The 26,899-nt window shown below is 44.3% G+C and overlaps 2 gene segments (V, D, J or C); both read left to right on the top strand.

Annotated features, from left to right (window-relative positions):
- LOC101413443 (immunoglobulin alpha-2 heavy chain-like) overlaps positions 1-26,899 on the top strand; it is a 353,255-nt gene that overhangs the window by 18,581 nt on the left and 307,775 nt on the right.
- LOC139437028 (Ig delta chain C region membrane-bound form-like) lies at positions 522-26,176 on the top strand. The segment is given in 6 exon segments: positions 522-576; positions 1,953-2,243; positions 2,889-3,119; positions 4,941-5,273; positions 25,148-25,305; positions 25,789-26,176. Coding segments are annotated over 6 exon segments (1,134 nt in total).

The following is a 26,899-nucleotide window of genomic DNA, read 5'->3' as shown; positions in this document are numbered from 1 at the left end:
CCCCCCACCCGCCCTACCCCTCCCACATCAACAACCCCTTTCATCATCACGGCACATCCCACTGCACTAAATGAATACATTCTGGAGCACTGCTGCACCACATGAACAGTGGTCCACATTGTAGTCCACACTCTCCCCCAGTCCACCTTTGCTGTCTTGCAGTTCTGGAAGCTTAAAGTCCAAAGTCAGGGTATTGACAGGGACAGCTCCTTCTGAAATTTGGAGAGTTCTAGTGGGTGGCTGGTAACCCAAGGCATTTTTTGGCTTGTGATAGCATAACTCAGTCTCTGCCTCTGTCACATGGTCATCTTCTGTCTCTGTGTCTATGACCAAATTCACCCTTGTTATAAGGACATCAGCCATATTGGATTAGGTTGTCTTCAACTGGACTAGCCATATCATCAAAGATCCTATTTCCATATGGACTGGGGATTAGGACTTGAACATGTCTTTGGGGTATACAATTTGACCCATAATGTGTCTCTGGTCACAGTGTCAGCAGGGATGGCTAGGACTGTGCCATGCCAGGGGCAGTCTGCACTGGCCTTAATGGTGGGGTTGGAATGAAGGCTCAAGGTGAGATCAGAGAGTAAAAGGCCGAGAGTGGGACCCAGTGGAACCCCAAGTCCAAGTGAGATGCGGGTGAGGAGGCATCTGGGGATGATTGAGTGACCATGATCTGGTCTGGGTTGTGGGAGGAGCCTTTCTAGGACAATGGCCAGCCATCTTGGGGATGTCCTCACCAAATGCCCAAGATGACAGGGATCAGGTGCTGGGTCCCCAGAGCCAGCCCAAAGCCTGAATACAAGTTCAGCTCTGAATTCAATATCAAGAGAAAGCCATATTACTAGCCATGCCTCAAAGCATACCACTTAAATGCTCTGGTTTCATTTCTGTAAAATGAAGCTCATCATGAGCTTGGCCTTGCACAGTGAGGGAGGGTTGTATGAATTACCCTCATGACAAGGCATCCCCACGGGTGCTCAGGGGGGGCTCTTGTGCTGCCCATGGGGGTCACGGTGTCTCTCCAGCACCATCCCCTGTGCATTGGAGGAGGGGAAAGGCAGGATGACAGCCCAAGCCTCAGGGAGAAGTGAGAACACCACAAGAGGTGCTGAGCTCAGGAGTCAAAAGGTTACCTGGGGAGGAAATTGGGGCCGGTGGTTCAGACAGTGGCTTCTGAGATGCCAATGGCAGGGGTGTTGGTAGCCCTGCTGAGGATGTGTAAAGGTCTGCTGTCTCACAGCTGCATCACTGTAAGCTCAAGAGAGCAAGCTCATGACCTTTGCCCAGTGTCCAGGAGGGGCAGCCTACTGGGCCAGACCCTGAGCAATCTAGGAGTGACCACCCGAAGATGCAGACTCCACAGAGTGTCTTTGCCTAAAGGTTGGCTATTATGGAGCTGGGGACTGACAGTCTCTTTTTGTAAAGACAAGCTACCTCAGAGGCAGGGTCCCCAGCAGCAGAGCCCCTGGGTCCAGGGAGAGAGGCATTTAATCCCATCTGCTTTCTCTTGGGGAACCTCACAAAGGATCATCCTTCACCCTTCTGCAGTGATAAAGCACTGATTCCCTCTCCTGCAGCAACTGTGGGCCTAAATATGGAGGGTATGAGGACTTAGGCTGGCATTGAGTAGTGCCTACTGGAGGAAGATTATCCCATTGCTCCTGTCCCAAGATCCTTGGGGGTCAGTGAGAGCAGAGATGCTGGGTCTGGTGGGAAGAGTAGTCCCAGGATCTGGCTAGAGGGCTTTCAGGGCAGCTGGAGAGAAACTCCCTCCTGGAGAAACCCTTGCATGGGTCCCTTCCTCAGCCCCGGTAATGACTTGCCCTTTGGCAGGATCCCCAATTACTCTCATTTATGGGGCCAGAAGGAGCAATCATTTGGATAAGTGGCATTTCTCAGTCTACCAGCCCCCTTCACATCCAGCCACTTGCCCCTATGTCTTCCAGAGAGCCGCCAAAATCCAGCTGTGTTCCTCATCTCTGAGTGCAAAGCCCCAAAGGACAGTGAATGGATGGCCCTGGCCTGCTTGGTGACAGCTTACATGCCTGAGCCAGTTAATGTCAAATGGAAAACCAGCGCCCAGAATGAAAGAATCGTGAACTTCCCTGCTGTGCTGAGAGATAAGTATTACACCATGAGCAGCCAGCTCTCTTTCCCCGCTGAGTGGAAAACTGGACCACACAACTGCACTATACACCATGCCGGGCCCCAGAGCACCAAGACCTTCCAGATGCCAGGTGGGTTACCACAGACAGCCACTCAGAGTCTGACCTCCAGGAATTGAGAGGGCCCAGGGCATGGCAACCATAGTGTAGAGCACACATGCTTCCTGCCTCGTCTCACCCCTCCCCAACAGGACCCTTTCCACCTCAGTCTTTCCCACCTGGTGTTCCCCCATTCAGGCCTTGACCCCTCTTGCCCACTCTGAGTCCTTCCAATTTTGGGGCCCTCCGTATCTCACCCTTCCCTGTCAGGGCCTCTCCCTTTTCCATTCTTTTCTTTTATAGCTCTTCCCAATATCGTTCTTCCTAGTCATGACCCCTCCCTTTCTCAGCTTCCACTTTAGACCACACCCCAACCACACCCCACTCCCTAAAGGGCCTACCCCTCTCCTCCCAGGCTTCTCCCTCTTTTAGCTGCCCCGTTAATTTAGTCTTCAGAACTGCCTCTTCCTGACCCTCTCTCCAATGTGAAAGGAAGCATGGTGGCTCAAAAAAAAGGCAGCTGCTGAGAGTGGAGACTCCCACAGCCAAGCTGGCTCCTCTCAGCTCTCAACTCCCTTCTACCATCCACAAGTTCTTTTTGACCAGTCTTCCTATTCCAGTCTCAGTGCCTAATTCAGCTTCCTGCTCCTGCTCCACTTGATGTTCCTCTGGTTTCAGCATCTTGGAATGCTCAATCCAAGACTCCAACCACCAAGGCCCCCACTATCACAAAGACTACTACCACCAAGGCTACCACCACCACCCAGGCTCCAACCACCACCAAGGCCTCCATCACCACCAAGACCCCTACCACCACCATGGTTTCCACCACCAAGACCCCAACCACCACCAAAGCCCTCCCCAACAAAACCACCACCAACAAGGAACCCACCACCACCAAGAAGTCAGGTAAGGAAGCCCTGTCCCAGGATACCCCAAAACCCTTACCTGGCTGCCAGTCCCATGAGATGCCTCCTTCAAGCAGTCTTCCATGATTTCACATGTGGTCTTCAAGTCACACACTGGGTAAGGAATAGGAGGGTAGAGGGCCTAAACTAACATGGCCCCTGCAAAGCTGTCAGTCCATATGTCTGAAGACCCTGCTCAAATTCTTTTGCAAGGACCACAGTGGAGGACTTTGACTCACCCTCATCCAGTAGGGTGAATCAGACCCAGCTCTGCCACCTCTGAACTCCTGACTGAGCCTCTGGGCACTTGGTCCCATGGGTAACAGGGAAAACATGTTGTTGATGCAGTGGGGAGCCAGGTACTCAGCTAAATACCCTTATGGAGATTTCTCGAGCAGCCTGGCCTCCCCAAATGGGGTTGGTGGAGTTAATTCTGGGGTCACTTCATTTTGGTTTCTACAACCAGGAGCTTTATTTAGAAAAGTCCACATTCCATACTTGGATTGGCCCAAGCTGCTTGCAAGGCCTAGGGGATACATTTCTTGTTAGGTAGAGCCTAGAACCAGAGCCTGGCCTGTGGCCTGTTCACATGCCGGTCAGCAACTGATGGGAGCTTGCAGGACAGGTAGAAACAGTGATAACTCCTTGCCTGCCTCCTCAAATAAGATGTCAAGAGGCGACACCTGTGGAATGTTGAGTGTGGCATCCTCATCCATGGCCAGGATCTGCTTCCACAGTGCATATGAAGAAAAGCAATATCCCCCATCTCTGAACTCTACCAGCCCTAGGAGTAACCTGGTCAGATGCATAAGAGACAGACAAGTCATGAGGGATGTTATTTCTCCAAATGGATGTTGGAAGAATGCCTGTGCCACCACCAGTGTGGGAATAGGCCCCTGTCTTCATCCTTTTCCTGGGAAACCAAGATTTACCACAAGGAAAGGGGTGATATGTGATGGGGTCTCAATCACACCCCAAGAACACCCACTCAGTACTATTTCTCAGATCTTCAACTCCCTCAGTGACTCAGCCCTCCCACTGCAGACCACCTGGGCCTTCCTACCCTTGAGCCAGGTGGACATCCAGTTGAGGGTGACCCTTGGTGGGACTCACCCCAGAGGTACTGATCTGATGAGTTGAACCCTCAAAACATGCCCGCATGGTCCCACCTGGTTAGACTCTCCTGGACCCCTACAGCCACCTGAGGTTGCCACTTCCACCCTGGTGGGAGAGTAAGGACTGCTACTCAAGGACCCTTGAAGTCTAGTCCACACTCAGCAAAGCACAGACCATGGGCCAAATGCAGTTCATGGCCTGTTTCTCTATGGCTTAGATATGGTCTTTACATTTTTAGAAGGATTCTTAAGAAAAAGAATATGTGATAGAAACCCTGTGTCACTATGAAGCCTAAAACATTTACTCTCTTGCCCTTTACAGAAAGTTTGCTCAGCCCTGCTTTATTGCAGCTGCAAGACCCAAATACCCTCTCTGCTCTACTTCCTGTGTCCTCACATGGTCTGGGGCTCTGGGTGAGGCTGCCTTTACCTGGCCTACCTAGGGCCAAATGATGTGCTAGAGGAGGTACCCTGGTTCTTCAAAGGGGCTGCACTCCCTCAGGGACATGGTGGACCATTGATCAGCACAATGATCGCACTTGGAGCCTCACCTGCTCCCTGTCCTTGCCCAGGCTGCATAGGGCATGAGGACCCCAGCATTCACCCTGTTCATACCCTGGCACCTGGAGGTGAGGAGGGGGAGGGCCCACTGTCTAGCTCTGGCTTTTCTTAATGACTTGCTTCTCCCCTACCCTCTCATCCCTCAGCTGCCAAGGCACCAAGCAGCATCTCCCTTGACCTCCTGAGGGCACCTATCCAACTGGTTTCTTCTGATGCAGCCCACTGGCTACTGTGTGAGGCATCTGGCTTCTCTCCCCCTGAGGTCTTCGTCACTTGGTGGGAGGACCAGTTTCAGGTGGATGCTGTCCGGTTCACCACCATGAGCCCTGTGCCCCAGGCAGGAAATGCCACGTTCCAGACATGGAGTGTGCTCCGCATTCCAGCCAGCTCGCAGCCACACTCAGCTACCTACACATGCACGATCAGGCACGAAGCCTCCCAGAAGGAGCTCAATGCAAGCAGGAGTGTGGAATTGGGTGGTAAGTCAGATGGGGCAGGTGGGTGAGGTTGTGGGCATCATTCGTGGGGTCCTTGGAAGGGATGAGACCTGTGGTCTAGGTGATGGTGTCAAACAATGTCCTCCCCTCTAGGTCCCAACTCCACACCTTCTCCTACCTCTTGTCCTCCAGCAAGCCTCTTGGTGTCTGGGAATGGAACACCCTCTTGTCCTCCACTCCTATCCTTCTCCCCTTCGCCACCCAATCCTTGCTGTCCATAAACTAACTATTGGCTGCTGTAGGTGGGTTCCCAGGCAACACAGCCCTCCCTGTGTTGCCTCTGGCCAGGCCTGGAATAGTAGCCACTCTTTGACTATAGCTAGTTGCATAACAGCCCATCATCCCATCACTCCACCCCCCACATTCCCCAACTCCCCTGAGAGTATGGTCAGCATAGACAGCTGCTCTCTTCAGGGTCACCTGAGCTTCCCCAGTCTCCAGGCTTAGACTATTGGAGACTCAAGGCCTCCACTCACCCAGGAGTGAAAGGGGCCCCTCTAGAAATACCCTGGGCTCTGGATTCAAATGCAAAATGAATGTGCATCCCATGTAAGCCCTTACCACATGCTGCTGTGGCAGTGTGAAGTGTGATATTGACTCATAGGTGTGAGGGGAACACTCATAGTCACACCAGCTCAGGGTAGAGGACACAGTGGAGCCAAGAGTCCTAAACACCATGGACATGGTGATGTCAGCCAGTAGTGGATGGCCATTGGCCCTGGCATGCAGCAGGGCATTGGCTCAGGAGCAGAGCCTCTTCCTAGCAGTGGGGCATCCTCCCCAGTCACCAGGTCAAGGGAAGTAGGCCCAGGAGCTCCCAACTGAAGCCTGAGGTCCTGACCCCTGGAGCTGACCTAAGGGAGAAGGCTTTTGTCTTAGTTTGCCCCAGGGTTGCCAACGCCATATACTAGAAGTGGGTTGACTTTTATAATGGGAATTTTATTTAAGTTAAAAAACTTACAGTTTTGAGGTTGGGCAATGTCCAAGTCAAGGCACCATCAGAAATCATTCACACCAAACTTAGCTACTGGTGATCCTGAGGTCCTGCCACATGGCAAAGATGGCTGTGAATTTCTAACTAGATCCCTGCCTTTCCCTCCAGAATCTACCATCTCCCAGAGTTCAGCTGTGGGCAACCAGGCATAAGACTTGTCTCTTTCCTGGGATCCTCTCTCAGACTCAACTGCTCTGCTTTCTTCCTGAGTTCAGCACAGACTAACAAGCATATGGCTCTTCTCTTCAGACTTGAGCAGCTCTGTGGGTCCAGCCTCTTGGGGTCTTCATGCTTAAGCTTTGGCTGCTAGGATCCTTGAGTCTTCTCTCACATGGCAGGGTCAAAAGTGGCTTCTTCCTTTCTCTTTGTATGTCTTTCTCTCTGTCTACATTCATATAAAGCTCCAGTAAGATGGCAGAGACCCAACGTGTGTCACACCTCACTGGTGTAGTCCAATCAAAACTGGAGTTGCCCTGGGTGGTGCTTCACGGACAATTACGGGACATTGTAGATCCCCCCAGGGCCCACTGGATGGAACGTGGGAGAGTGTAGGCTATGATGTGGACCATTGACTACGGGGTGCAGTGATGCTCAGAGATGTACTTACCGGGTGCAATGGATGTGTCACGATGATGGGAGAGAGTGTTGCTGTGGGGGAAGTGGGGGTTGGGGGTGGTGGGGTTGATTGGGACCTCATTTTTTTTAATGTAATTTTTAAAAAAATAAATAAATAATTAAAAAAAAAAACAGCCAACACCCACAGGAATAGATTAGTTCAAGAACATAATCTTTTTCATTTTGGGATTTGTAAAAGAACTTCAAACTATCACAGCTGTGATAAGAGCCAGGCAGAGAAAATGGTTCCTGATGAGTCCCCAGTCAACAAGTGAGTAGACGGTGAAGGTTGTGCCAAGCCTTCTCAGGATTCAGTGGCTCCTGGTTCTATCCACCCCCTAACTTGGGTCCCTAGCCCCTGGAGGCCTCTAGAGAACAGCACCTGAGCCCCTGTGCCTCACACAGGCTCACACCTGGTGGTGTGAACACCCTGGTGGGTAGCAAAGCCAGAGGTCATGGTGTTACCAACCTGTCTTGGCCCTTCAGAGACCCCCAGTCCACTTGCCATTCTTCATTCTTTACCTCCAGCAAAGCCCCCCTAAAGCTTCAGTCTCCTGAAGAGCCCAGACCTTGGCTGCACACCTGTGCCAAGAACTCAGAGCCCCTGTTCTTGTGGTACAGCCTATACCCCACTGAGCCGCCAGTTGCTGAAGTCCCCTGACATTGTCATGATCTCCTGATCCTGCCCACCTCTCCTTCCCTTTTGCCTCAGAGTCCATGGTGGGAGGGTGAGGACTTCTCCCCAAGGGCTCCTTGAGGGCTATTCCACACATACCATCTTCCCATCCTCCTCTCCCCCACCCCAGGTGACTGTTCCCTCCAGGCACACATCAGGTTTTGGGACTCCATGACCTCACAACTGAGCCTCTTCTACCTGTTCCAGACCTGGCCAGGAGGCTGTTCTAACACCAGAGTGTCTGTTAATGTAGAGCGTGTGCACGTATATACCTGGAAGTATCCAAGTACGTTCATGTGCTCCCAAATACGTAGGTGGAGAGACCCAAAACAGCCCAGTGGTGGAGAGCCTAGGTAAGGATCTGGCCTCCCTCATTCATCACTTTTAGGACCCTGTGGAGCTCACCATCTCTTCCCCTGCTTCATTCTCCTCACTTATAAAATGAGGACCTACATTGTAAGGTTGATGTGAGTTTGAATGAATATATGCTGGAAGGTGTTCAGAGGCCCTGACCCCACTGTGTACCTGTGTGTGAGAGCTTGTGTGGAATACAGCAGGGTGTACCCCTCTCTGCACACCTGTTGCTGCTGTGTGTGTGTGAGGTAGGAAAGTATGTGATGAAGGGCTGAGCCACCCTGGTACCCAGCATTGCCATTCCCCTGTATTGAACCTGCCCTATGTTTGGAATCACATGGTGCTCACTTACTTTTTGTTCTTTTTGGCCCATCAATCTGTTGTGAACACTTGAGTTGCTTCCACCTTTTTAAAAAATATGTCTTTTATTACAGAAGTTGTGGACTTAGAGAACAATCATGCACATGCATTGAATTCACATACAACACTCCTTCAGGGACACACCACGCTGTTGTGGAACATTTGTTACAGATTATGAGATAATATCATCAGACTATTACCACTAACTGTAGTCCATAGCATACATTTGGTGTATTTTTTCCATGCCCCCTATGAACACAATGCATGTTTGGCACTGATGCAAAAGTATTATAGTATTGCTGTTAACTATAGTCCATAAATTATATTATTTGTATTTCCCCATGCTTCTCCACATTCCCACCACCCTGCAATAGTGATGTACATCTTTCTAGTTCACAGAAGGACATACTTGTATTTGTACTGTTAACTGCAATTCTCATCCACCTTTGGGTACACTGTGTTATTCAGTCCCTAGATTATTCCCTAGATTTCCTTCAATGAACGATTACATCCCTAGACTACACTTTTCAGCTACAATCCTGTTTCTACACCAACTGCTCCTCGCTTTAATGTGTTACTATCTACTCTATCCATTTCCACGCATTAACAGTGAAGTTCATGAGAACTACTACATACATTGAGCATCAGTACACCTTCACAGTTGTCCTCTTATCTCCTAATAACCAGTACTCTAGGTTTTAACTCCATGCATGTATTCTTCATATTTACCTCATATTACTGAGACCATGCTATACTTGTCCTTTAGTGTCTGGCTTATTTCTCTTAGTATAATGTTTTCAAGATTCTTCCATGCTATCGTCTGTGTCCCAATTTCATTTCTTCTTACTACAGGATACTATTCCATTGCATGTTTATACTACATTTTGTTTATCCATTCTTTGGTTAATTAGCAATTTTGAATAACATTACTGTGAACATCGGTGTGCAGATGTCTGTTTCTGTCAGTTTTCAGTTCTTCTGGATATATTCTTTGTAAAGGAAATGCTGTATCATATGGCAGTTCAATATTTAGTTTCCTGAGGAACCACCAAACTGTCTTCCACAGAGGTTGCACCATTTTACAATCCCACCAACAGTAAAGGAATGCTCTATTTCTCCACATCAACTCCAACACTTATTGTTTCCTATTTTCTTTAATAATGGCCATTCTATACAGTGTGAGATGATATCTCATTTTTGTTTTGATTTACATTTCCCTAATAGCTAGCAATATTGGACACTTTTTCATGTGCTCTTTGGCCATTTGCATTTCCTCTTTGGAGAAATGTCTATTTAAGTATTTTGCCCATTTTTTTTTATTGGATTGCTTGCTCTTTTATTGTTGAGTTGTATGATCTCTTTACATAGAATGGAAATCAAACGCTTATTGAATAAGTGGTTTGCAAATTATTTTCTTCCATTAAGTGAGCTGCCTTTTCACCTTCTTGACAAAGTCTTTTGAATCACAAATGTATTTTAAGTTTGAGGAGTTCCCATTTATCCATGTTTTTTTTCATTGCTTGCAATTTTGGTGTAAGGTTTAAGGGTTGTTGATGTGGGAGGAGTGGGAATATAGGGGATGAGGGGTATATAGGGACCTCATTTTTTTTAATGTAATATTAAAAAAACAGAGAAAGAAAAAAAAGAATGCACCACCTAACACCAGATTTGAAGATGCTTTCCTTCTTGGAGATTTATGCTTCTAACTTTTATATTTAGGTCTTTGATCCATTTTCAGTTAATTTTCATATAAGATGTGAATTAAGGGTACTCTTTCTTTTGGCTATGGATATATAGGTCTCCCTGCACTATTTGTTGACTAGACTGTTCTGTCCTAGCTGGGTAGATTTAACAGACTTGTCAAAAATCACTTGACCATAGATGTGAAGGTCTGTTTCTAAAACATCAGTTTGCTTCCATTGGTCTATGTGGCTATCCTTTTACCAGTACCATGCTGTTGTTAGCAGTATAACTGGTAAATATGATTTAAAGTCCAGAAGTGAGAGTTCTCCAACTTTTCTCTTTCTTTTAAAGATGCTTTTACCTGTTCAGGGTCCCTTACCCTTCCAAATAGATTTTACAATTTTGTTTTCCATTGTTTCAAAAATGGTCATGAAATTTTCACCAGGATTGCCTTGAATATGTATATCAATTTGGGTAGAACTGTGACATCTTAATGATACTTAGTTTTCCAATCAATGAGCACAGACTCTTACTTAAGTCATTTTTTATTTCTTTTACCAATGCATTCTAGCTTTCTGAATACATGTGCTTTATATCCTTGATTAAGTTTATTCCCAAATATTTGATTCTTTTAGTCACTATTGTAAATGGATTTTTTTTCAAATTTCCTCCTCAGATTGCACATTAATAATGTGTAGCAACTGTACTGATTTTTTTCTTTTGTTTTTTTTCAAATTCTACTCAATTTATTCATTTTTTAAAAAATATTACATTCAAAAAATATGAGGTCCCCATTCACCCCCACCAGCCCCACCCCACCACTCCCCCCACAGTAATACTCTCCCCCATCATCATGACACAACCACTGCATCTGGTGAGTACATCTCTGGGCATCCCTGCACCCCATGGCCAGTGGTCCACACCATAGCCCACACTCTCCCACGTTCCATCAGTGGGCCATGGGAGGACATACAACGACCGGCAATTGTCCCTGCAGCACCAACCAGGACAACTCTAAGTCCCGATAATGCCTCCACATCTCATCTCTTCCTCCCATTCCCTGCACCCAGCAGCCACCATGGCGACTTTTTCCACACCAATGCCACATTTTCTCGATTATTAACCACAATAGTTCATGAATAGAATATCAGTAAGTCCACTCTAATCCATATTCTATTCCTCCATCCTGTGGATCTTGGATTGGTTGTGTCCACTCCACATCTATATCAAGAGGGGGCTTAGAGTCCACATGGATGCTGTATGCAATTCTCCTCCTTTCAGTTGTAAGCAGTCTTGTCTCCCTAGTGTAGTGGTTGACCTTCTTCACCTCCATGTTAGCTGAGTGGGGTAAGACCAATAAACCAGAGTGTAGGAGTTGAAGTCTGTTGAGGCTCAGGGACTGGCTATCATATGGTCAATCCAGAGATTCAGATCCCCTGGGTATATATTAAACCCCAGCACCAACTTCAATTCTGGTAAAGTAACAGGAAAGGCTTGTGAAAAAAGATCACATCTGAGTCCAGCTCCATCACACAGAAACACCAACTCCAAAGAAGGGCCAACTGATATGTCACTGAACTCCATCTGCCATGACCATAGAACCTGTGGATCTCTGTAGCTCTCAGAAGAACCAATACCTGGGGTTGTGTCTCCTTTATCTGTCTCTGTGACTCTGCTGAGATTTGCATAAGGGGGACCCCTCTGATAACCTCCAGGCTCTTTTTTGGAGACTCATAGCCATATAAACTCATTTGTCCCTTCCATTTCCCCCTTGATTCAGGTCAAAAAGCATTTTTAACTCCTATTATTATATGTAGACTGAGATATTCTGCTGGTTCGAGTTGAACCTTTTATGCAAGGTCCTTTTCTAGTGACATCATCAGCTGATACTTGATAGCAATCCCTTGGCACCAGGGAGGCTCATCCCCAGGAGTAATGTACCACATTGAGGGGAAGGCAATGCATTTACATGCTGAGTTTGGCTTTGAGACTGGCCACATTTGAGCAACACGGAGGTTCTCAGGAGGTAACTCTTAGGCACACTGCAGCTCTAGGCCTTGTTCTTATTTCAGGTGCACAGGCTCACAAGCATAGTCATTAGTATCAAGGGCTCATTGTTGGAACTTCATTCTTTTTTGGTTTTTGCTGTTGCACTTGGGGGATTATTGCTATTCCTTTAGGGACTATGATCAAGCTCCCCTGGGTAGGAACTCAGCACTCCCTCAGTTGTTGTTTTTAATTGTTTCCATTATGAAAATATCCAAACATTTTTATGTGCCCTGGGTATATGCCCTGTAGAGCTCCTTTCCAATCATGTGTCCCCTATCAATAACATCCCACACAATTTGAACCTCTCTGTTATCCAAAACCTCCTGAAAAGTGAAGCCCAATATATTGCCAGATTCCCTTAATAGTAAAATGAAATATAGCAAAGAGTTTAAAGGTTATAGATAGAATACATATTAATCTGGAAATATTCTACATCCTATCTTTTTCTTTTCTTTTTTTCTAATTATTAGGCTTATCTTCACAAGAGTTTTAGATCACAGTACTTCATATATACAATATACAGTACTCTCACATATCCAACATAAAACCTTTTCCCTTCCACAGCTATAATCTTTTTACATATTCATTCTATATTTACTGAAACTGATATACAGATATTGAGACAATAGCTTTCAAACAAGGTAACATTTGTGTTTACATTGTGGTAACTGAAGGTAAGTATATTACAAGGAAGTTATAAAATGGGGGCATAGGGTTACCTTTGTGTGGGGCTTTGCGGACTTGAGCGTGGGTAGGGATGGGAGGTAATATTGCCCAAGAAATTGGGGAAAGGGTGGGGCAACATATGAACATAGGAGATTGTCAGGTATTTGGTTGAGAATATAATGCTGAGAAAACCTTTCCAAAAATATAATAAGGAAAATTACCTCTTTAAAATGTTTAAAGGGGATAATCTGACGCAGGACAGGCTCCTAGGGAATATGTGAATGCTCATTTTGCCATAGTGGGTTATATCATTGGATAGAGACCCATATAATGAGAGTGAAGGTATACCCACATCCTGGGGAGAACTGATCTCATCAAATAGAGGGAACTCTATCTCTCAAGAGAAATGGTGGTTCCCAGGGCATTAGGGCAGTTGAGCATGCCAAGCCCTCAACACTGTTGCAACTATCTCTGAACATGGCCCTTCAAGCAATGAAGATTGACTGTCACTGTGGGCCCTAAGGGGAGGGGGAAAGTGGTATTGAATAGATGGAACCAATGTAACTGTGTGTGGGCAATAGAAGTGTTTCACAAGAGTACGCAAGGATGGATATAAGACATGTAAAATTACACCAAAAATATATAGGGGCTGACAGACTAAAATGTAAAACATTAATCATAATGTAAAACATAAGATAACTAAAAATTTAGAAAATTGTATAGTCTAAAATATAATTGATTTTCTTATGTTGAAACATTCCTGCATACCACAAATGAAATACACTTGGTCATGATGTATCCATCATTCAGTGTGTTGTTGAATGTGATCAGAAAGTATTTTGTTGAGGATTTTCACTTCTAGATTCATTAGAGAGATTGGTCTGTAATTTTCCTTCCTTGTGGTGTCATTGCTTGCCTTTGGTATTAGGGTCATGTTGGCATCATAGAATGGATTAGGCAATGTTCCTTTTATTTTGATTTTTTGGAAGAGTTTAAGCAAGATTGGTGTTAGTTCTTTCTGGAGTGTTTGGTGGAACTCACCAATGAAGCCATCTGGCCCAGGCTTTTCTTATTGGGAGGATTTTAATGATTGATTCTATCTCTTTAATTGTGATTAGTTTGTTGAGATCATCAATTTCTTCTTCATCAATGTAGGCTGCTTATGTATTTCTTGGAACTTGTCCATTTCCTATAAATTGTCCTTCTTGTTGGCCTATAGTGTTTCAAAGTATACTCTTATGATACACTTTATTCCGTGGTGTATCTTGTTTCTTATTTGTGTATTTGCATCTTCTCTCTCTTTTTCTTTGTTAATCTACCTAAGGTTTTATCAATTTTATTGATCTTCTCAATGAACCAGCTCTTTGCTTTGCTTATTTTTTCTGGTGCTTTCTTATTTTCTCCTTCATTTAATTTTGCTCTGATCTTTGTTATTTCTTTCTTCTTCCTTTGGGATTAGTTTTGTTAGTTTATTTGTTTTGCTTTTGCTTTTTTTTTTTTTTTTTTTTTGCTAATTCCTCCAAGTGTGTAGTTAGGCCTTTGATTTTAGTTCCTCCTTCTTTTTTGTTGTATGAGTTTATGAGTATGACTTTCTCTCTGTGTAAGCTTTTGCTGCAACCCATAAGTTTTGTTATGTTGTGTTGTCATTTTCATTAGTTTCAAGATTTTTTTAACTTTATTTATTTTTTAATGTTAAATTAGAAAATATGAGTTCCCCATATACCCACACCCCCCTCACCCCACCCCTCCCATATCAACAATCTCTTCCATCATGGAACATTCATTGCCCTTGGTGAACACATCTCCGTGCACCACTGCACCACATGGACAATGGTCAACACTATAGTCTACACTCTCCTCCAGTCCACCCAGGGGCCATGGCAGGACAATGTCCAGCAACTGCCCCTGCAGTACTACCCAGGACAAATCCAAGTCCCCAAAATGCCCCCACATCACATCTCCTCTTCCCTCTCCCTACCCTCAGCAGCTACCATGGCCACCCTCTCCACATCAATGCTACATTTTCCTCCATTACTAATCACAATAGTTCCAGAATAGAATATCAGCAAGTCCACTCTAATCCATACTCTATTCCTCCATCCTGTGGGCCCTGGGGTGGTTATGCCCACTCCAACTCTGTATTGAGAGAAGGCTTAGATTCCACTTGGATGATGGATGCAATTCTCCTGCTTTTGGTTGTAGGGACTCTTGGCTCTCTGGTATGGTTGTAGACCTACTTCACCTCCCTGTTAGCTGACTGGGGTAAGTCCAATAAACCAGAGGGTAAAATTCTGTTGAGGCTCAGGGCCTGGCTATCACATGGACAGTCCAGAGGTTCAGGTCACCTAGGTATACATTAAATTCCAGCACCTACCACAGGTCTGGTAAAAGTAACAGGGATGGCTTGTGAACAAAGATCACATCTGAATCCAACTCCATCACACTCAGGAACACGAACTCCAGAGTAGGGTCAAATGATATGGCACTGAACTCTGTCTGCCATGTCCATAGAGCCTGTGGGTCTCTGTAGCCCTCAGAAGAACCAATACCTGGGCTTGTATCTACTTTGGCTGTCTCTGGGACCCTGTTGAGGCATGCTAAGGGCGACCCTTCTGGTGATCCCCCGACTCTATTTTTGGAGACTCATAGCCATATAAAACTTATTTGTCCTTTCCATTTCCCCCTTTATTCAAAGTCAAAAAGCAGTTTGAACACCTGATATTACATGTAGGCTGAGATATTCTGCTGGTCTGACTTGACCTTTTTATTCAAGGTCATTTTCTAGTTACAACATCAGCTGGTACTTGGTAGTAATCCCTCAGCATCAGGGAGACTCATCCCCGGAGTCATGTTCCATGCTGGGGGGAAGATAATGCGTTTGCATGCTGAGTTTGGCTTAGAGAGTGGCCACATTTGAGCAGCATGGAGGCTCTCAGGAGTTATCTCTTAGGCACCCTGTGGCTCTAGGCCTAGTTCTTATTTCAGATGCACAGGCTCACAAACATTCCTTAGTATCAATGGCTCATTTTTGGATCATCCTTCTTTATTGGTCTTAGTCCTTGTACTTGGGGGATTGTTCTCAAGGTAATTTTTTATTTCTTTTGAGACTTCCTTATTGACCCACTGTTTGTCTTAGAGTGTGTTGCTTAACTTCTATATATTGTATTGGTGCCAAATCTGAGTCTTTGGCCCTTGCAAATTTCCAGCTTCTTTACACGGTGGTCAGAGAAATTATTTTGTATGGTTTCAATCTTTCTGAATTCATTGACACTTTCTCTGTGGCCTAGCATGTTGTTTATCTTGGAGAATGATCCATGTGCACTTGAGAAGAATGTATATTCTGCTGTATTTGTGTGTAGTGCACTGTAATATCAATTAGGTCCAGATCGTTTAATATATTATTCAAAGTCTTTGTTTCTTTATTAATTCACTTTTGAGATGTTCTGTCTAATGGGGAAAATGATGTATGAAAGTTCCTCACTATTGCTATATTCTATTTTACTATTAAGGGAACCTGGCAATATATTGGGCTTCACTTTTCAGGAAGTTTTGGATCACAGAGAAGTTCAACAATGGCTGCAGAGGAGTACTGGTGTGGGATGTTATTGACAGGGGACACATGGTTAGCAGGGAGTTCTACAGGGCATATATCCAGGGTACATAAAATTGTTTGAATTTTCATAGTGGAAACAATTAAAAACAACTACTGAGGGAATGCTGAATTCCTAGCCAGGGGAGCTCGATCACAGTCCCTAAAGGAACAGCAACAATCCCCCAAGTGCAACAGCAAAGACCAAAAAAGAATGAAGTTCCAACAATGAGCCCTTGATACTAATGACTATGCTTATGAGCCGGTGCACCTGAAATAAGAACAAGGCCTAGAGCAGCAGTGTGCCAAAGAGTTACCTCCTGAGAGCCTCCGTGTTGCTCAAATGTGGCCAGTCTCAAAGCCAAACTCAGCATGTAAATGCATTGCCTTCCCCCCAGCGTGGGACATGACTCCAAAGGATGAGCCTCCCTGGCACTGAGGGATTACTATCAAGTCCCAGCTGATGAGGTACCTAGAAAATGACCTTGCATAAAAGGTTCAACTCAGGCCAGCAGAATATCTCTGTCTACATATAATAACAGGAATTTAAAAGGCTTTTTGACCTAAATCAAGGGGGAAATGAAAAGGACAAATGAGTTTATATGACTATGAGTCTCCACAAAGAGCCAGGAGGTTATCAGAGAGGTTGCCCTTATGCACACCTCAGCAGAGTCCCAGAGATAGATAAAGTAGATACAACCCCGGTTATTGGTTCTGAGGGCTACAGAGACCCACACGTTCTATGGTCATGGCAGATGGAGTTCAGTGCCATGTCAGTTGGCCCTTCTTTGGAGTTAGTGTTTCTGTGTGATGGAGCTGGACTCAGATGTGATCTTTTTTCACAAGCCTTTCCTGTTACTTTACCAGAATTGTAGTTGGTGCTGGGGTTTAAGATATATCTAGGGGATCTGAATCTCTGGACTGACCATATGATAGCCAGGCCCTGAGCCTCAACAGACTTCAGCTCCTACACTCTGTTTTACTGGACTTACCCCACTCAGCTAACATGGAGTTCAAGAATGTCAACCACCACACCATGGAGCCAAGAGTGCCTACAACTGAAAGCAGGAGAATTGCATCCAGCATCCATGTGGAATCTAAGCCCCCTCTTGATATAGATGTGGAGTGGACACAACCTATCCAAGGTCCACAGGATGGAGGAATAGAATATGGATTAGAGTGGACTTACTGATATTCTATTCATGAACTATTGTGATTAGCAATCGAAGAAAATGTGGCATTGTTGTGGAGAAAGTGGCCATGGTGGCTGCTGGGTGTGAGGAATGGGAGGAAGAGATGAGATGTGGAGGCATTTTTGGGACTTGGAGTTGTCCTGGGTGGTGCGGCAGGGACAATTACCTGACATTGTAGGTCTTCCCATGGCCCACTGGATGGAACGTGGGAGGGTGTGGGCTATGATGTGGACCATTGACCATGAAGTGCAGCGATGCTCAGAGATGTATTCATGAAATGCAATGAATGTCTCATGATGATGGAGGAGAATGTTGCTATGGGGGGAGGATTGGGGTGAGGGGGTTGGGGGTTATATGGAGACCTCATATTTTTTAATGTATATTTAAAAAATGAATAAAGACAAAATAAAAAATATAGTAATTCCATTTAAAAAAAAAGAAAGTTCCTCACTATAATTGTAGAGGCCTCTGTTCCTCCACTTAGTTTTTCAAGTATTTGCCTCATGCATTTTTAAAAGATTTATTTTTATTTATTTCTCTACCCTTCCCTCCTACCCTCTGTTGTTTGGTCTCTGTGTCTATTCTCTATGTGTGTTCTTCCGTGTCCACCTGGATTCTTGTCAGCAGCACCAGGAATCTGTATCTATTTTTGTTGCTTCATCTTGCTGCTTCAGCTCTCCATGCGTGAGGTGCCACACCTGGGAAGATTGTGCTTTTTTTTGCATGGGGTGTCTCTCCTTAGAGAGCACACTCCTTATGCGTGGGGCTCCCCTACATGGGGAACACCCCTTAGTGTCACTGCACTCCTTGCACACATCAGCCCTACATGTGGGCCAGCTTACCACACTCGTCAGGAGACCCTGGGTTGAACACTGGATCTCACATGTGGTAGGCAGTTGCTCTACCAGTTGAGCCAAATCTGTTTCCCTTCCTCATGCATTTTGAGGTCCCCTGATCATGTTTATAATTGTTCTTTCTTCTTGAAAGATTATCCCTTTTTCTAATATGTAGTGTCCATCTTTGTTTCTCACAGTAGTTTTGCATTTCAATCTATTTTGTTTGCTCTTACTATACCTACTCTTGCCTCTTTTTGGTTGTTATTTGCTTGTAAGATTGTTTTCCAGCCATTTACTTTCAACCTCCTTGAATTCCTGGATCCAAGTTTGGTTTCTTGTAGACAGGAAACAAATAGATAGGTCACATTTCCTTATCCATTCCGCCAATCTGTGTCTCTTGACAGGTGAGTTTAATCCATTATCATTCAGTTTTATTACTCTAAAGTAATTACTTACATTAGCCATATTTTCCTTGGATTTGAGTATATCATATGTTGTTTTTATTTCTCTTTTTGTCTTCTTGGTTGTTTTTACACTGTCCTCCAACTCTGTCTCTCCTGATTTTTTCTTTTCTCCTTCAGAACTCCCTTTAGTATTTCTTGAAGGGCAGGTTTCTTATTGACATACTCTCTTAGTTTCTGTTTATCTGTGAATATTATTGAATGCCAGTTTTGCTGGATAGAGTGTTCTTGACTGGAAATTTTTTTAGTACCTTGACTACATTATACATTTCCTTCTTGCCTCCATGGTTTCAGATGAGAAATCAGCATTTAATCTTATTGAGCTTACCTTATATGTGATGGTTCTCTTTTCTCTTGCTGCCCTCAGTATTTTCTCTTTGTCTTGAGCATTGGATAATTTAACAAGTGTATGTCTTCTGGTTGCCCTGTTGGGATTTATACTATTTGGGTTGTGTTGCACTTCCCGGACATCTACACCCATCTGCCTCAATAGGTTTGTGAACTTTTCAGTCATTATTTCCTCCAACACCCCTTTTGTACCCTTTCCCTTCTTATTCTTGGACGCCTATAATGCATATGCCTGTGTATTTTGCATTGTCATTCAAATTCCTCAGTCCCTGATAGCTTCTTCTGCCTTTTTTATCTATCAAAGTGTAGAGTTTTGAATTATAAAAGCAGAGTACCTATGATGAAATGTTAATCTGAACATGGAGAAGAATATAATAAGAATTAAAAGACCAGCATAATCAAGAGAGTGGGAAAGAGAAAAGAAATGACAATAATACAAAGAGTTAATAAAATATAGAAAACAAAACAGAAATGCTAGAAATTAAAAGCCAGAAAAAATTGAGGGCTGAACCAAGGGCAGTGGAATGTGAAAGAAACAACAGAAGTGGAAGATAGGAAGATGTAAGAAGAAAAGAGAGCACTAATAGTGAATCAGTACACATAGAAAAGAGGGAAATGAGGGTGAGAAAGAACAGCAAATGAGAAACAAGACAGAAGCACTTAGTAGAAAAAAAAGAAAATGAAAGTGTGGGGTATGAAGTGGAAGGAATGACAAGAGAAGAAAAATGCAGACAAGCCCTCAAGCAAGTAGTCAACCAAAATTAAGAAAAAAGCAGACTTGTCTCTCAAGCCCCTGTGGAGCTTGTCAGTCTGCTGGTGTTTATCAATTATCCTGCAGCTTTCTCATTGCAGGTTTTGAAGTAGGTTTTAGTGAGTAAACTAAGTTAAATTATGTAACAAAAGCAATTTGTAAGGAAAACTAAGAGACCCATGGGAAGCTAATACAAGGATAAGATATATGTTTTCCCTGTCTGAGAATATCAGCTAGATGTTTAATGTCCCAGTGTGTCACTACTCTAAGAGGAGCTGGGAACTGAACCATAAACCTTGCACATTCAAGCTGAAACTCTTCCACTGAGGAAAAATCCTCCTTCCAGACTAATCTGTTTCTCAAAAAGAGTCCCCTTCCTGGGGCAGGATCGACTCTACAATTGAAGAAACTGATTAGGAATCTGTCCTTCCCCTTTTCTCCCTTTCTCACTTCCCTCTTTCCCAGGGCAGCAGGAAGCATATGTGAGAGCTCCCCTCTGAAATTCAAATGGGATCCTGGTGAACCAATCCACCACAGAAAATAATGACTTTCAATCTCTTTGAGAAAGAGCATTCACACCCTGCTGGGAACCCCAAATATGCTCTTGGAAGATGTATTAGTCAGGATTCTCTAGGGAAACAGACTCAACAAGAGATATCTGCTGATAGTAAGAGATTTTATTAGAGTCTTTCACTTGACCATGGAGATGCGCAAGTCCAGGTTCCACAGGCAGGTTGCAATCAGGGGCTCCAATGAAAGTCCAGTGAAGGTTCTTGATGAGTCCTAGTAGACGTTGGCTGTCCAAAGACAAGCTGGGAATTTCTCACTCAAAGTTGGAATCACTTCCCCTTTTAAACTAGTCAACTGATTTGGATAAAGCATCACTCATTGCTGATGGCAATCTCCTCAATTGATGTAATTGTAATCAGTTATCTATGATTTACCACTGCAGTGAAGTCAATGGTGACTGAGGTCCATAAATGCCCTTGTACTACAATTAGCCCAGTGCTTTCTTCACCAAAAAACTGAGCACAATTACCTGGCTGAGTTGACACATTAGCCTAACCATCACAGAAACCTACCAAGAACTTCCTACTGTCACCTTCCCTTAGGTATCTTGCACAGGAATATTTAATTACTTGACTCCACCTTCTCCTCAACTAATTTTTCCTATCCCAGGGCAGTTAGTTAAATCAGTCTGCCTCAGCAGATTGCTTCTTCCTTGTTTCTCCTCAAGTCAGCTGGTATGTGCTTCAAAGCTCAAAATGGGGCTTCCAGACATTTGAACCTGCACTCATCGGAACCCTCTCCAATGTTCACCAGAACGCTCTCACTCTTGGAGTTTGTCTCCTCTGGCTGTGTGACTTGCAGGGTTTGGGGAATGCCATGGCCACCTTCTCTAAGGGAGGGCTCAGCCTTCCCACAGCTCCATCCACACGGGACAGAAAGCCACAGGTTCATATTGAGCAATCACTCTTTTTGTTGCACTCTCTCCAGATCAATGTCCAGAAGCCTCCTGCTTTGTGGATTCCCAAAAGAGCTCATTCTCCCATCATGTTTTGGTACTTGTTACAACTTATATCTTTGTGTGCCGTATGTAAAAAACCATAGATTTAGCATTATTTTTTATGCATTTGCATTGCAGCACCTGTAGGAAATAAGAAGTGAAGCTACATACCAAATGATACAGTACAATATTTTTTTTTAATTTTTTTTATTTTTTATTGACTTTGTAATAATATTACATTAAAAATATATATGTGAGGTCCCATTCAACCCCACCCCCCCCACCCCCCCTCTCCCCCCCCCAACAACACTCGTTCCCATCATCCTGACACATCCATTGGATTTGGTAAGTACATCCTTGGGCACCTCTGCACCTCATATACATTGGTTCACATCAATACAGTACAATATTATAGTCATTTATAACTACCCAAATTATAACTTTGCCTCAGGGCTTTATTTCTTTAGCTTACTTTGAACCACTTTCTGGTATCCTTTCCTTTCAATCTGAAGAAATCCCTTTAACGTTGCTTTTAGGGTGGGTCTGGTGCTGATGAATGCCTTCAGCGTTTGTTTATCTGAAAATGTCTTAATCTCTCTGTCATTTTTGAAAGAGGGTCTCATTGATTATAAAATTCTTTACTGACCAAGCACCAGCTTCTGATGCAACTGGAAAAAGACCTTGAATAAAAGGGGAAATGGTAAAGACAAATGAGTTTATATGGCTAAGACAATTCAAAATGAGTTGGGAGGTCATCAGAGGGGTCATGCTTATGCACATCTCAGCAGTACCTCAGAGAGAGTCTAGGTGAATACAACCCCAGGTAGTGGTGCTCCTGAAGGCTATGGAGACTTTCAGGCCCTATGGTCATGACAGCTGGCTCTGGAGTTCAGTGCCTTGCCAGTTTACCCTACTTTGGAACTTGTGCTTCTGAGTGTGATGGAGTTGAACTCAGAAGTCACCTCTCAACGCATGCCTCTTCTGTAATTTTTACTGAACCTGCTCAAGAGACTTGAATCTTTAGACTGTCCATGTGCCAGCTGGGCCCTGAGCCTCAGCAGAGTTGTGACACTTACTGTCTGGTTCTTTGGACTTACCCAGGTCAGTTATAGGGAGGTGAGGATGGTCAACCACCACACCAGGAAACCAAGAGAGACTACAGCTGCAAACAGGAGAATGTCATCATTCAGCCAAGTAGGTCTAAGTCTCCACTCGATTTAGAGGTGGAGTGGACATCACCATCCTAGGGTCTTCAGAATGGATGAATAAAATATGGATTAGGGTGGACTTACTGGTATTCTACTATAGAATTATTGAGACTCTAGCAATGGAAGAAGTGATATCATTGATGTGGAGACAGTGGCCACTGGAGTTGCTGAAAACAGAAAGAGGGATAAGGAGGTGTGATATGGAGACATTTTGGAGACTTAGAGTTCTCCTGAATAATATTGCAGGGACAGATGCAGGACATCATATATCCCTCCATAACTCACTGAATGGACTGGAAAAGTGTAAAGTACAACAGAAACTATAATCCATGCTGCGTAGCAATGCTCCAAAATGTGTTCATCCTGTGCAATGAATATACTACAGTAATGAAGGAAGTTGTCAATGTGGGAGGAGTGGGGGTGTGAGGAGAGGGCTATATGAAGACCTCTTATATTTTTAATATAAAGTTTTATGTGATACATGGATCTTTAAAAAAATAATAAAATAAATAAAATAAAATCTCCAGTAAAACAAAACAAAACAAAAAAAAATCCTCTTAACTGGAAGTTGTTTTCCTTTAGCACTTCAAGTATCTCAACACACTGCCTTCTTGCCTTCAAGGTTTCTAATAAGAAATTGACCCTTAGTCTAAGTCTCCTTTGTACGTAATCTGTTGCTTTTCTCTTGGAGCTTTAAGAACTTTCTCCTCATCTTTTGCACTTGCTAGTGTAATCAATATATGACAGCATTTTTTTCTTCACGTTTAACCTGTTTGATGTTCTCTGAGCTTCTTGGATGTGCATATTTATATCTGTTGCTAAGTTTGGAAAGTCCTCTTTCATTATTTCATTGACTATTCCTTCTTCCCCTTTCTGTCTTTCTTCTCCTTCTGGAAATCCTATAAATCATATATTGTTGAACTTGATGGTGTCCCATAAATGTCTTATTCTATTTTAATTTTTTGTTTATTTATTTTTAATTCATTTTTTAATATTACATTAAAAAATATGAGGTCCCCATGTACCCCCCACTCCCCCTCACCCCACGTCTGCCCCATTTTTAGTTTTTAATGTTCCTTTTTTCTTTCTGCTCCTCAACCTCATTTCAAGTGTCTTGTTTTTAAGATTACTGATCCTTTCTTTTGCCAGTTCCAATCTGCTCTTGAAATCACCATGGGCATTTTTCATTTCTGTAACTGTGGTCCTCAACTCCAGTAATTCTATTTGTTTCCTTTTTACAATTTCTGTCTCTTCACTTAGGCTCATATTTCTCATGCATTGTTTTCTTGATATACTTTTTCTGTACTTTCCTTCAACTCCTTGAGCATATTGCAGATCTTTTTTTAAAAAATTTTCTCTACTTTTAACTACACCCCTATCTGAGCAGGGTTGAAAGAATGGCAGCCACCACCAGGGCCAGATTGAAAGAGAGGCTGCCACTATCCTCATCCAAGATCAGTTAAAGCAAAAATTTTCCTCAGAGCTGGGTCCCCAGCAATCCACATTCATTAATCAAAAGCCATGATGAGAGGTTGACCATGCTAACCCTTGTTCTAGGGAAAGAGGATTTTTATGTTCTCTTCTGTCATCAGCAAGCTAGCTAGGGACTAGGCCCTGTGGTAGCCTGCTATGAGATTGGGGAATGGGCACTGATAGCTGCTGTTTAGAAAGAGCAATTTATTTTCTTTATCATAGTTTATCAGCCTCTTCCTTCTACTCTTCCCTGGAAACTGTACAGTATTCTTATGGTCTCCAATGTCTTAAAATAATTGTTTCAGACATTTACTGCCCGTTTAATAGATTTTGGTGGAAGGGCTGAGTCTCGAAGCACCCTGCTTTGCCATCTTCTCTGAAAGTCTCCCAATAATGACTTTTTTAATATACAAATTTGGTCATAGCCTTCTCTTCTTTATAACCATCAGTGGTTTCTTATTGCTCTTAGGATAAAATCACCAGCATATTCTAGACTCTGCTTGGCTCTGCCTCCTTTCCCACCATACACCATGGGCTTTCCACTCTGGACTCCTTTCAGCCCCTTCTGGTGTCATGTGCTTTCCTCATACAGGGTATTTTTGCATGCTGTTCCTCGTGCCTAAAATGCTGTTCCCTCCTCTCTTTGCCTGGTTAACACCTCTTTCTCTTTCACATCACAGGAGTTGGTTCCTAAGCACAGCTCTTGCTGATAAACCTGTCTGGGTCAAGTCCACAATGTACACAGTTAAATCCTACCTAACCTCCCTTATAGACCTTGTAATGGGAGCCATGCTGATTATTTGCTATAGTATTAGTTAAGATCTGGCTGTCCTACTTAAGGCTACATCACATGTCTGCCTCTGTCGAGCACCAATAACTAGAATAGTCCTGACAGAGAGACAACATTTAATAGATGCTTGTTAAGTGAACAGAAGGATGATCAAGAGATGGATGTTTGGTGGAGAGAAAAGCCACATCCTAGAACAGAGTTGGCCTTGTGTTCAGCTCCCTCCCATTTGTGGAACCGTGCAGGGAGCTGACCCTGCACTGCAGGTCTGGAATCATTCTCACTCATCATCAATTCTTCCCCCAGACCAGACCACAACCCTCTTGGTCCCTCAGAGTGAGGAGGAAAACAATGACAATTATGCAGATCTTGATGATGTCAGCAGCCTGTGGACCACACTGTCCACATTTGTGGCCCTCTTCTTCCTCACCCTACTCTACAGTGGCTTTGTCACCTTCATCAAGGTATGTAGTATGGCCCTGACAAGGCTTGGCTTTGTCACTTCTTCACTGGGCAGTTGGGTGCTCCTTCTGGGCTCAGTTTCTCACTCCATGCAGAGGTGGAGGTAGGATGTGATGTTCCAGGGGGATCTTCTGAGGCTGGTCTTGGGATTTTGGAATGTGCAGTGACAGGGATGTCATCAATGTGAGTCCATCAATGAGCCCATCAATGAACCCAGGAGACTGGCCCTAGTCCAAGGAGGACACCAGGGCTTCTCAGTCTATGGCTGTGGAACTGCAGCCTTCTCCTCCTCCCCATCTTACCTGCCTTCCATGGCATTTCTACCCACATCCCTCCCATAAGACAGAGATTCAACCTGTGGAGCCCATTGGGTACCTCCCTCTCCACCAAGGTGTGTTATCTCTAGACTCTATTCCTCATCAGCCCCCACCTGCACCCCCTTGGGCTACCAGTCCTTTTTCTGACCCCCAGGCCTCTTGTTGTAGGTGAAGAAGCCTTTCCACAAGGAGATGGCCCAAGTGGGAAGATACTCTGCAACTGCAGAGAAGTGAAACTCAGCCTCCATACTCCAACGCTGGATGCCAGAAAGCTGAGAGGATTCAGCTTGGACTCTGTGCAGGGAGACACTTCAACCCCTCTTCTCAGTGCCCACTTCACCTCTGCCCACTATAGAACCTGGCCTCCCCAAACCTTATAGGCTCCAAGAAGGAAGGTAGAGAGAACAGTTCTTACTTGACAGGAAAAAGAGTTTGCTCTTCCTGCCCTGGTCCTGACCTTGTGCTTACCTGTGCTTCCTTCAGGCCAGGCACCTGCTTGTCCTAGAGTCAGCAAGGTCCTGACTGCAGGCTTCTTCTGCCCCACCAACCTCCTGTAAAATGCTTTGATTAATTTCAGCTGTTTCCTGTTTCTTTGTTCAAGCAGTTTGTCCTTGCCATAGTTGAGAGGGCATGGGGGCAAACAGTACTGGAGATTCTTTCCAGGGACTGTCCTACTAAGGAAAATTGAAAATTGAACTTTCTGTTCTGAAACCTAAAGCCCCCTTCTCCCCGCACTAAGGGCACACATACCTGCACACCTTTGCACACACAGGCACACATTCGTATATTTGCACATGAAATGCACACAGCTATACCTGTGAAACCCATGTGCAGTAAATATTTTCATACATGAACACGTATACACCATGAAAAGGTGGCAATAAGCACTGGGAAGGGAGGGAACTCTTTACATAGAACACCTTTTGTATCTTAACTGTGAGCCCTGGGTCAAGACACTGAACATTTCTTAGCCTCTGTTTCCTCTGTCAAAAGGGAAGTGATGAACAAACTTCTTCCATAAAGTAAGATGAGGCTTAAATTAATTGGTCCATGAAAGGGGCTCAGAGAAAACTCTGACTTCAGCCATCACTTGATGTTTATTGGCCCCGTGATTACTGTCCAGAGTTAGAGGCAGCAGATGACAGCCTGGATTTGACCTCTGACTAGCTGGACATGATTTCTTCTCCCTCCACCAGGTGAGGAAACAATAATGGAGGATGAAGTAGGGAGACAACTACCATGCTGTCCATGGCAAACAGATTCTCCTTACTACCTACAC

This window comes from Dasypus novemcinctus, chromosome 19 (genome assembly GCF_030445035.2).
Source record: "Dasypus novemcinctus isolate mDasNov1 chromosome 19, mDasNov1.1.hap2, whole genome shotgun sequence".
In the NCBI taxonomy this organism is placed as follows: Eukaryota; Metazoa; Chordata; class Mammalia; order Cingulata; family Dasypodidae; genus Dasypus; species Dasypus novemcinctus.
The sequence above is the reverse complement of the archived record's forward strand: the minus strand, read 5'-3'. Positions and strand labels throughout refer to the sequence as shown.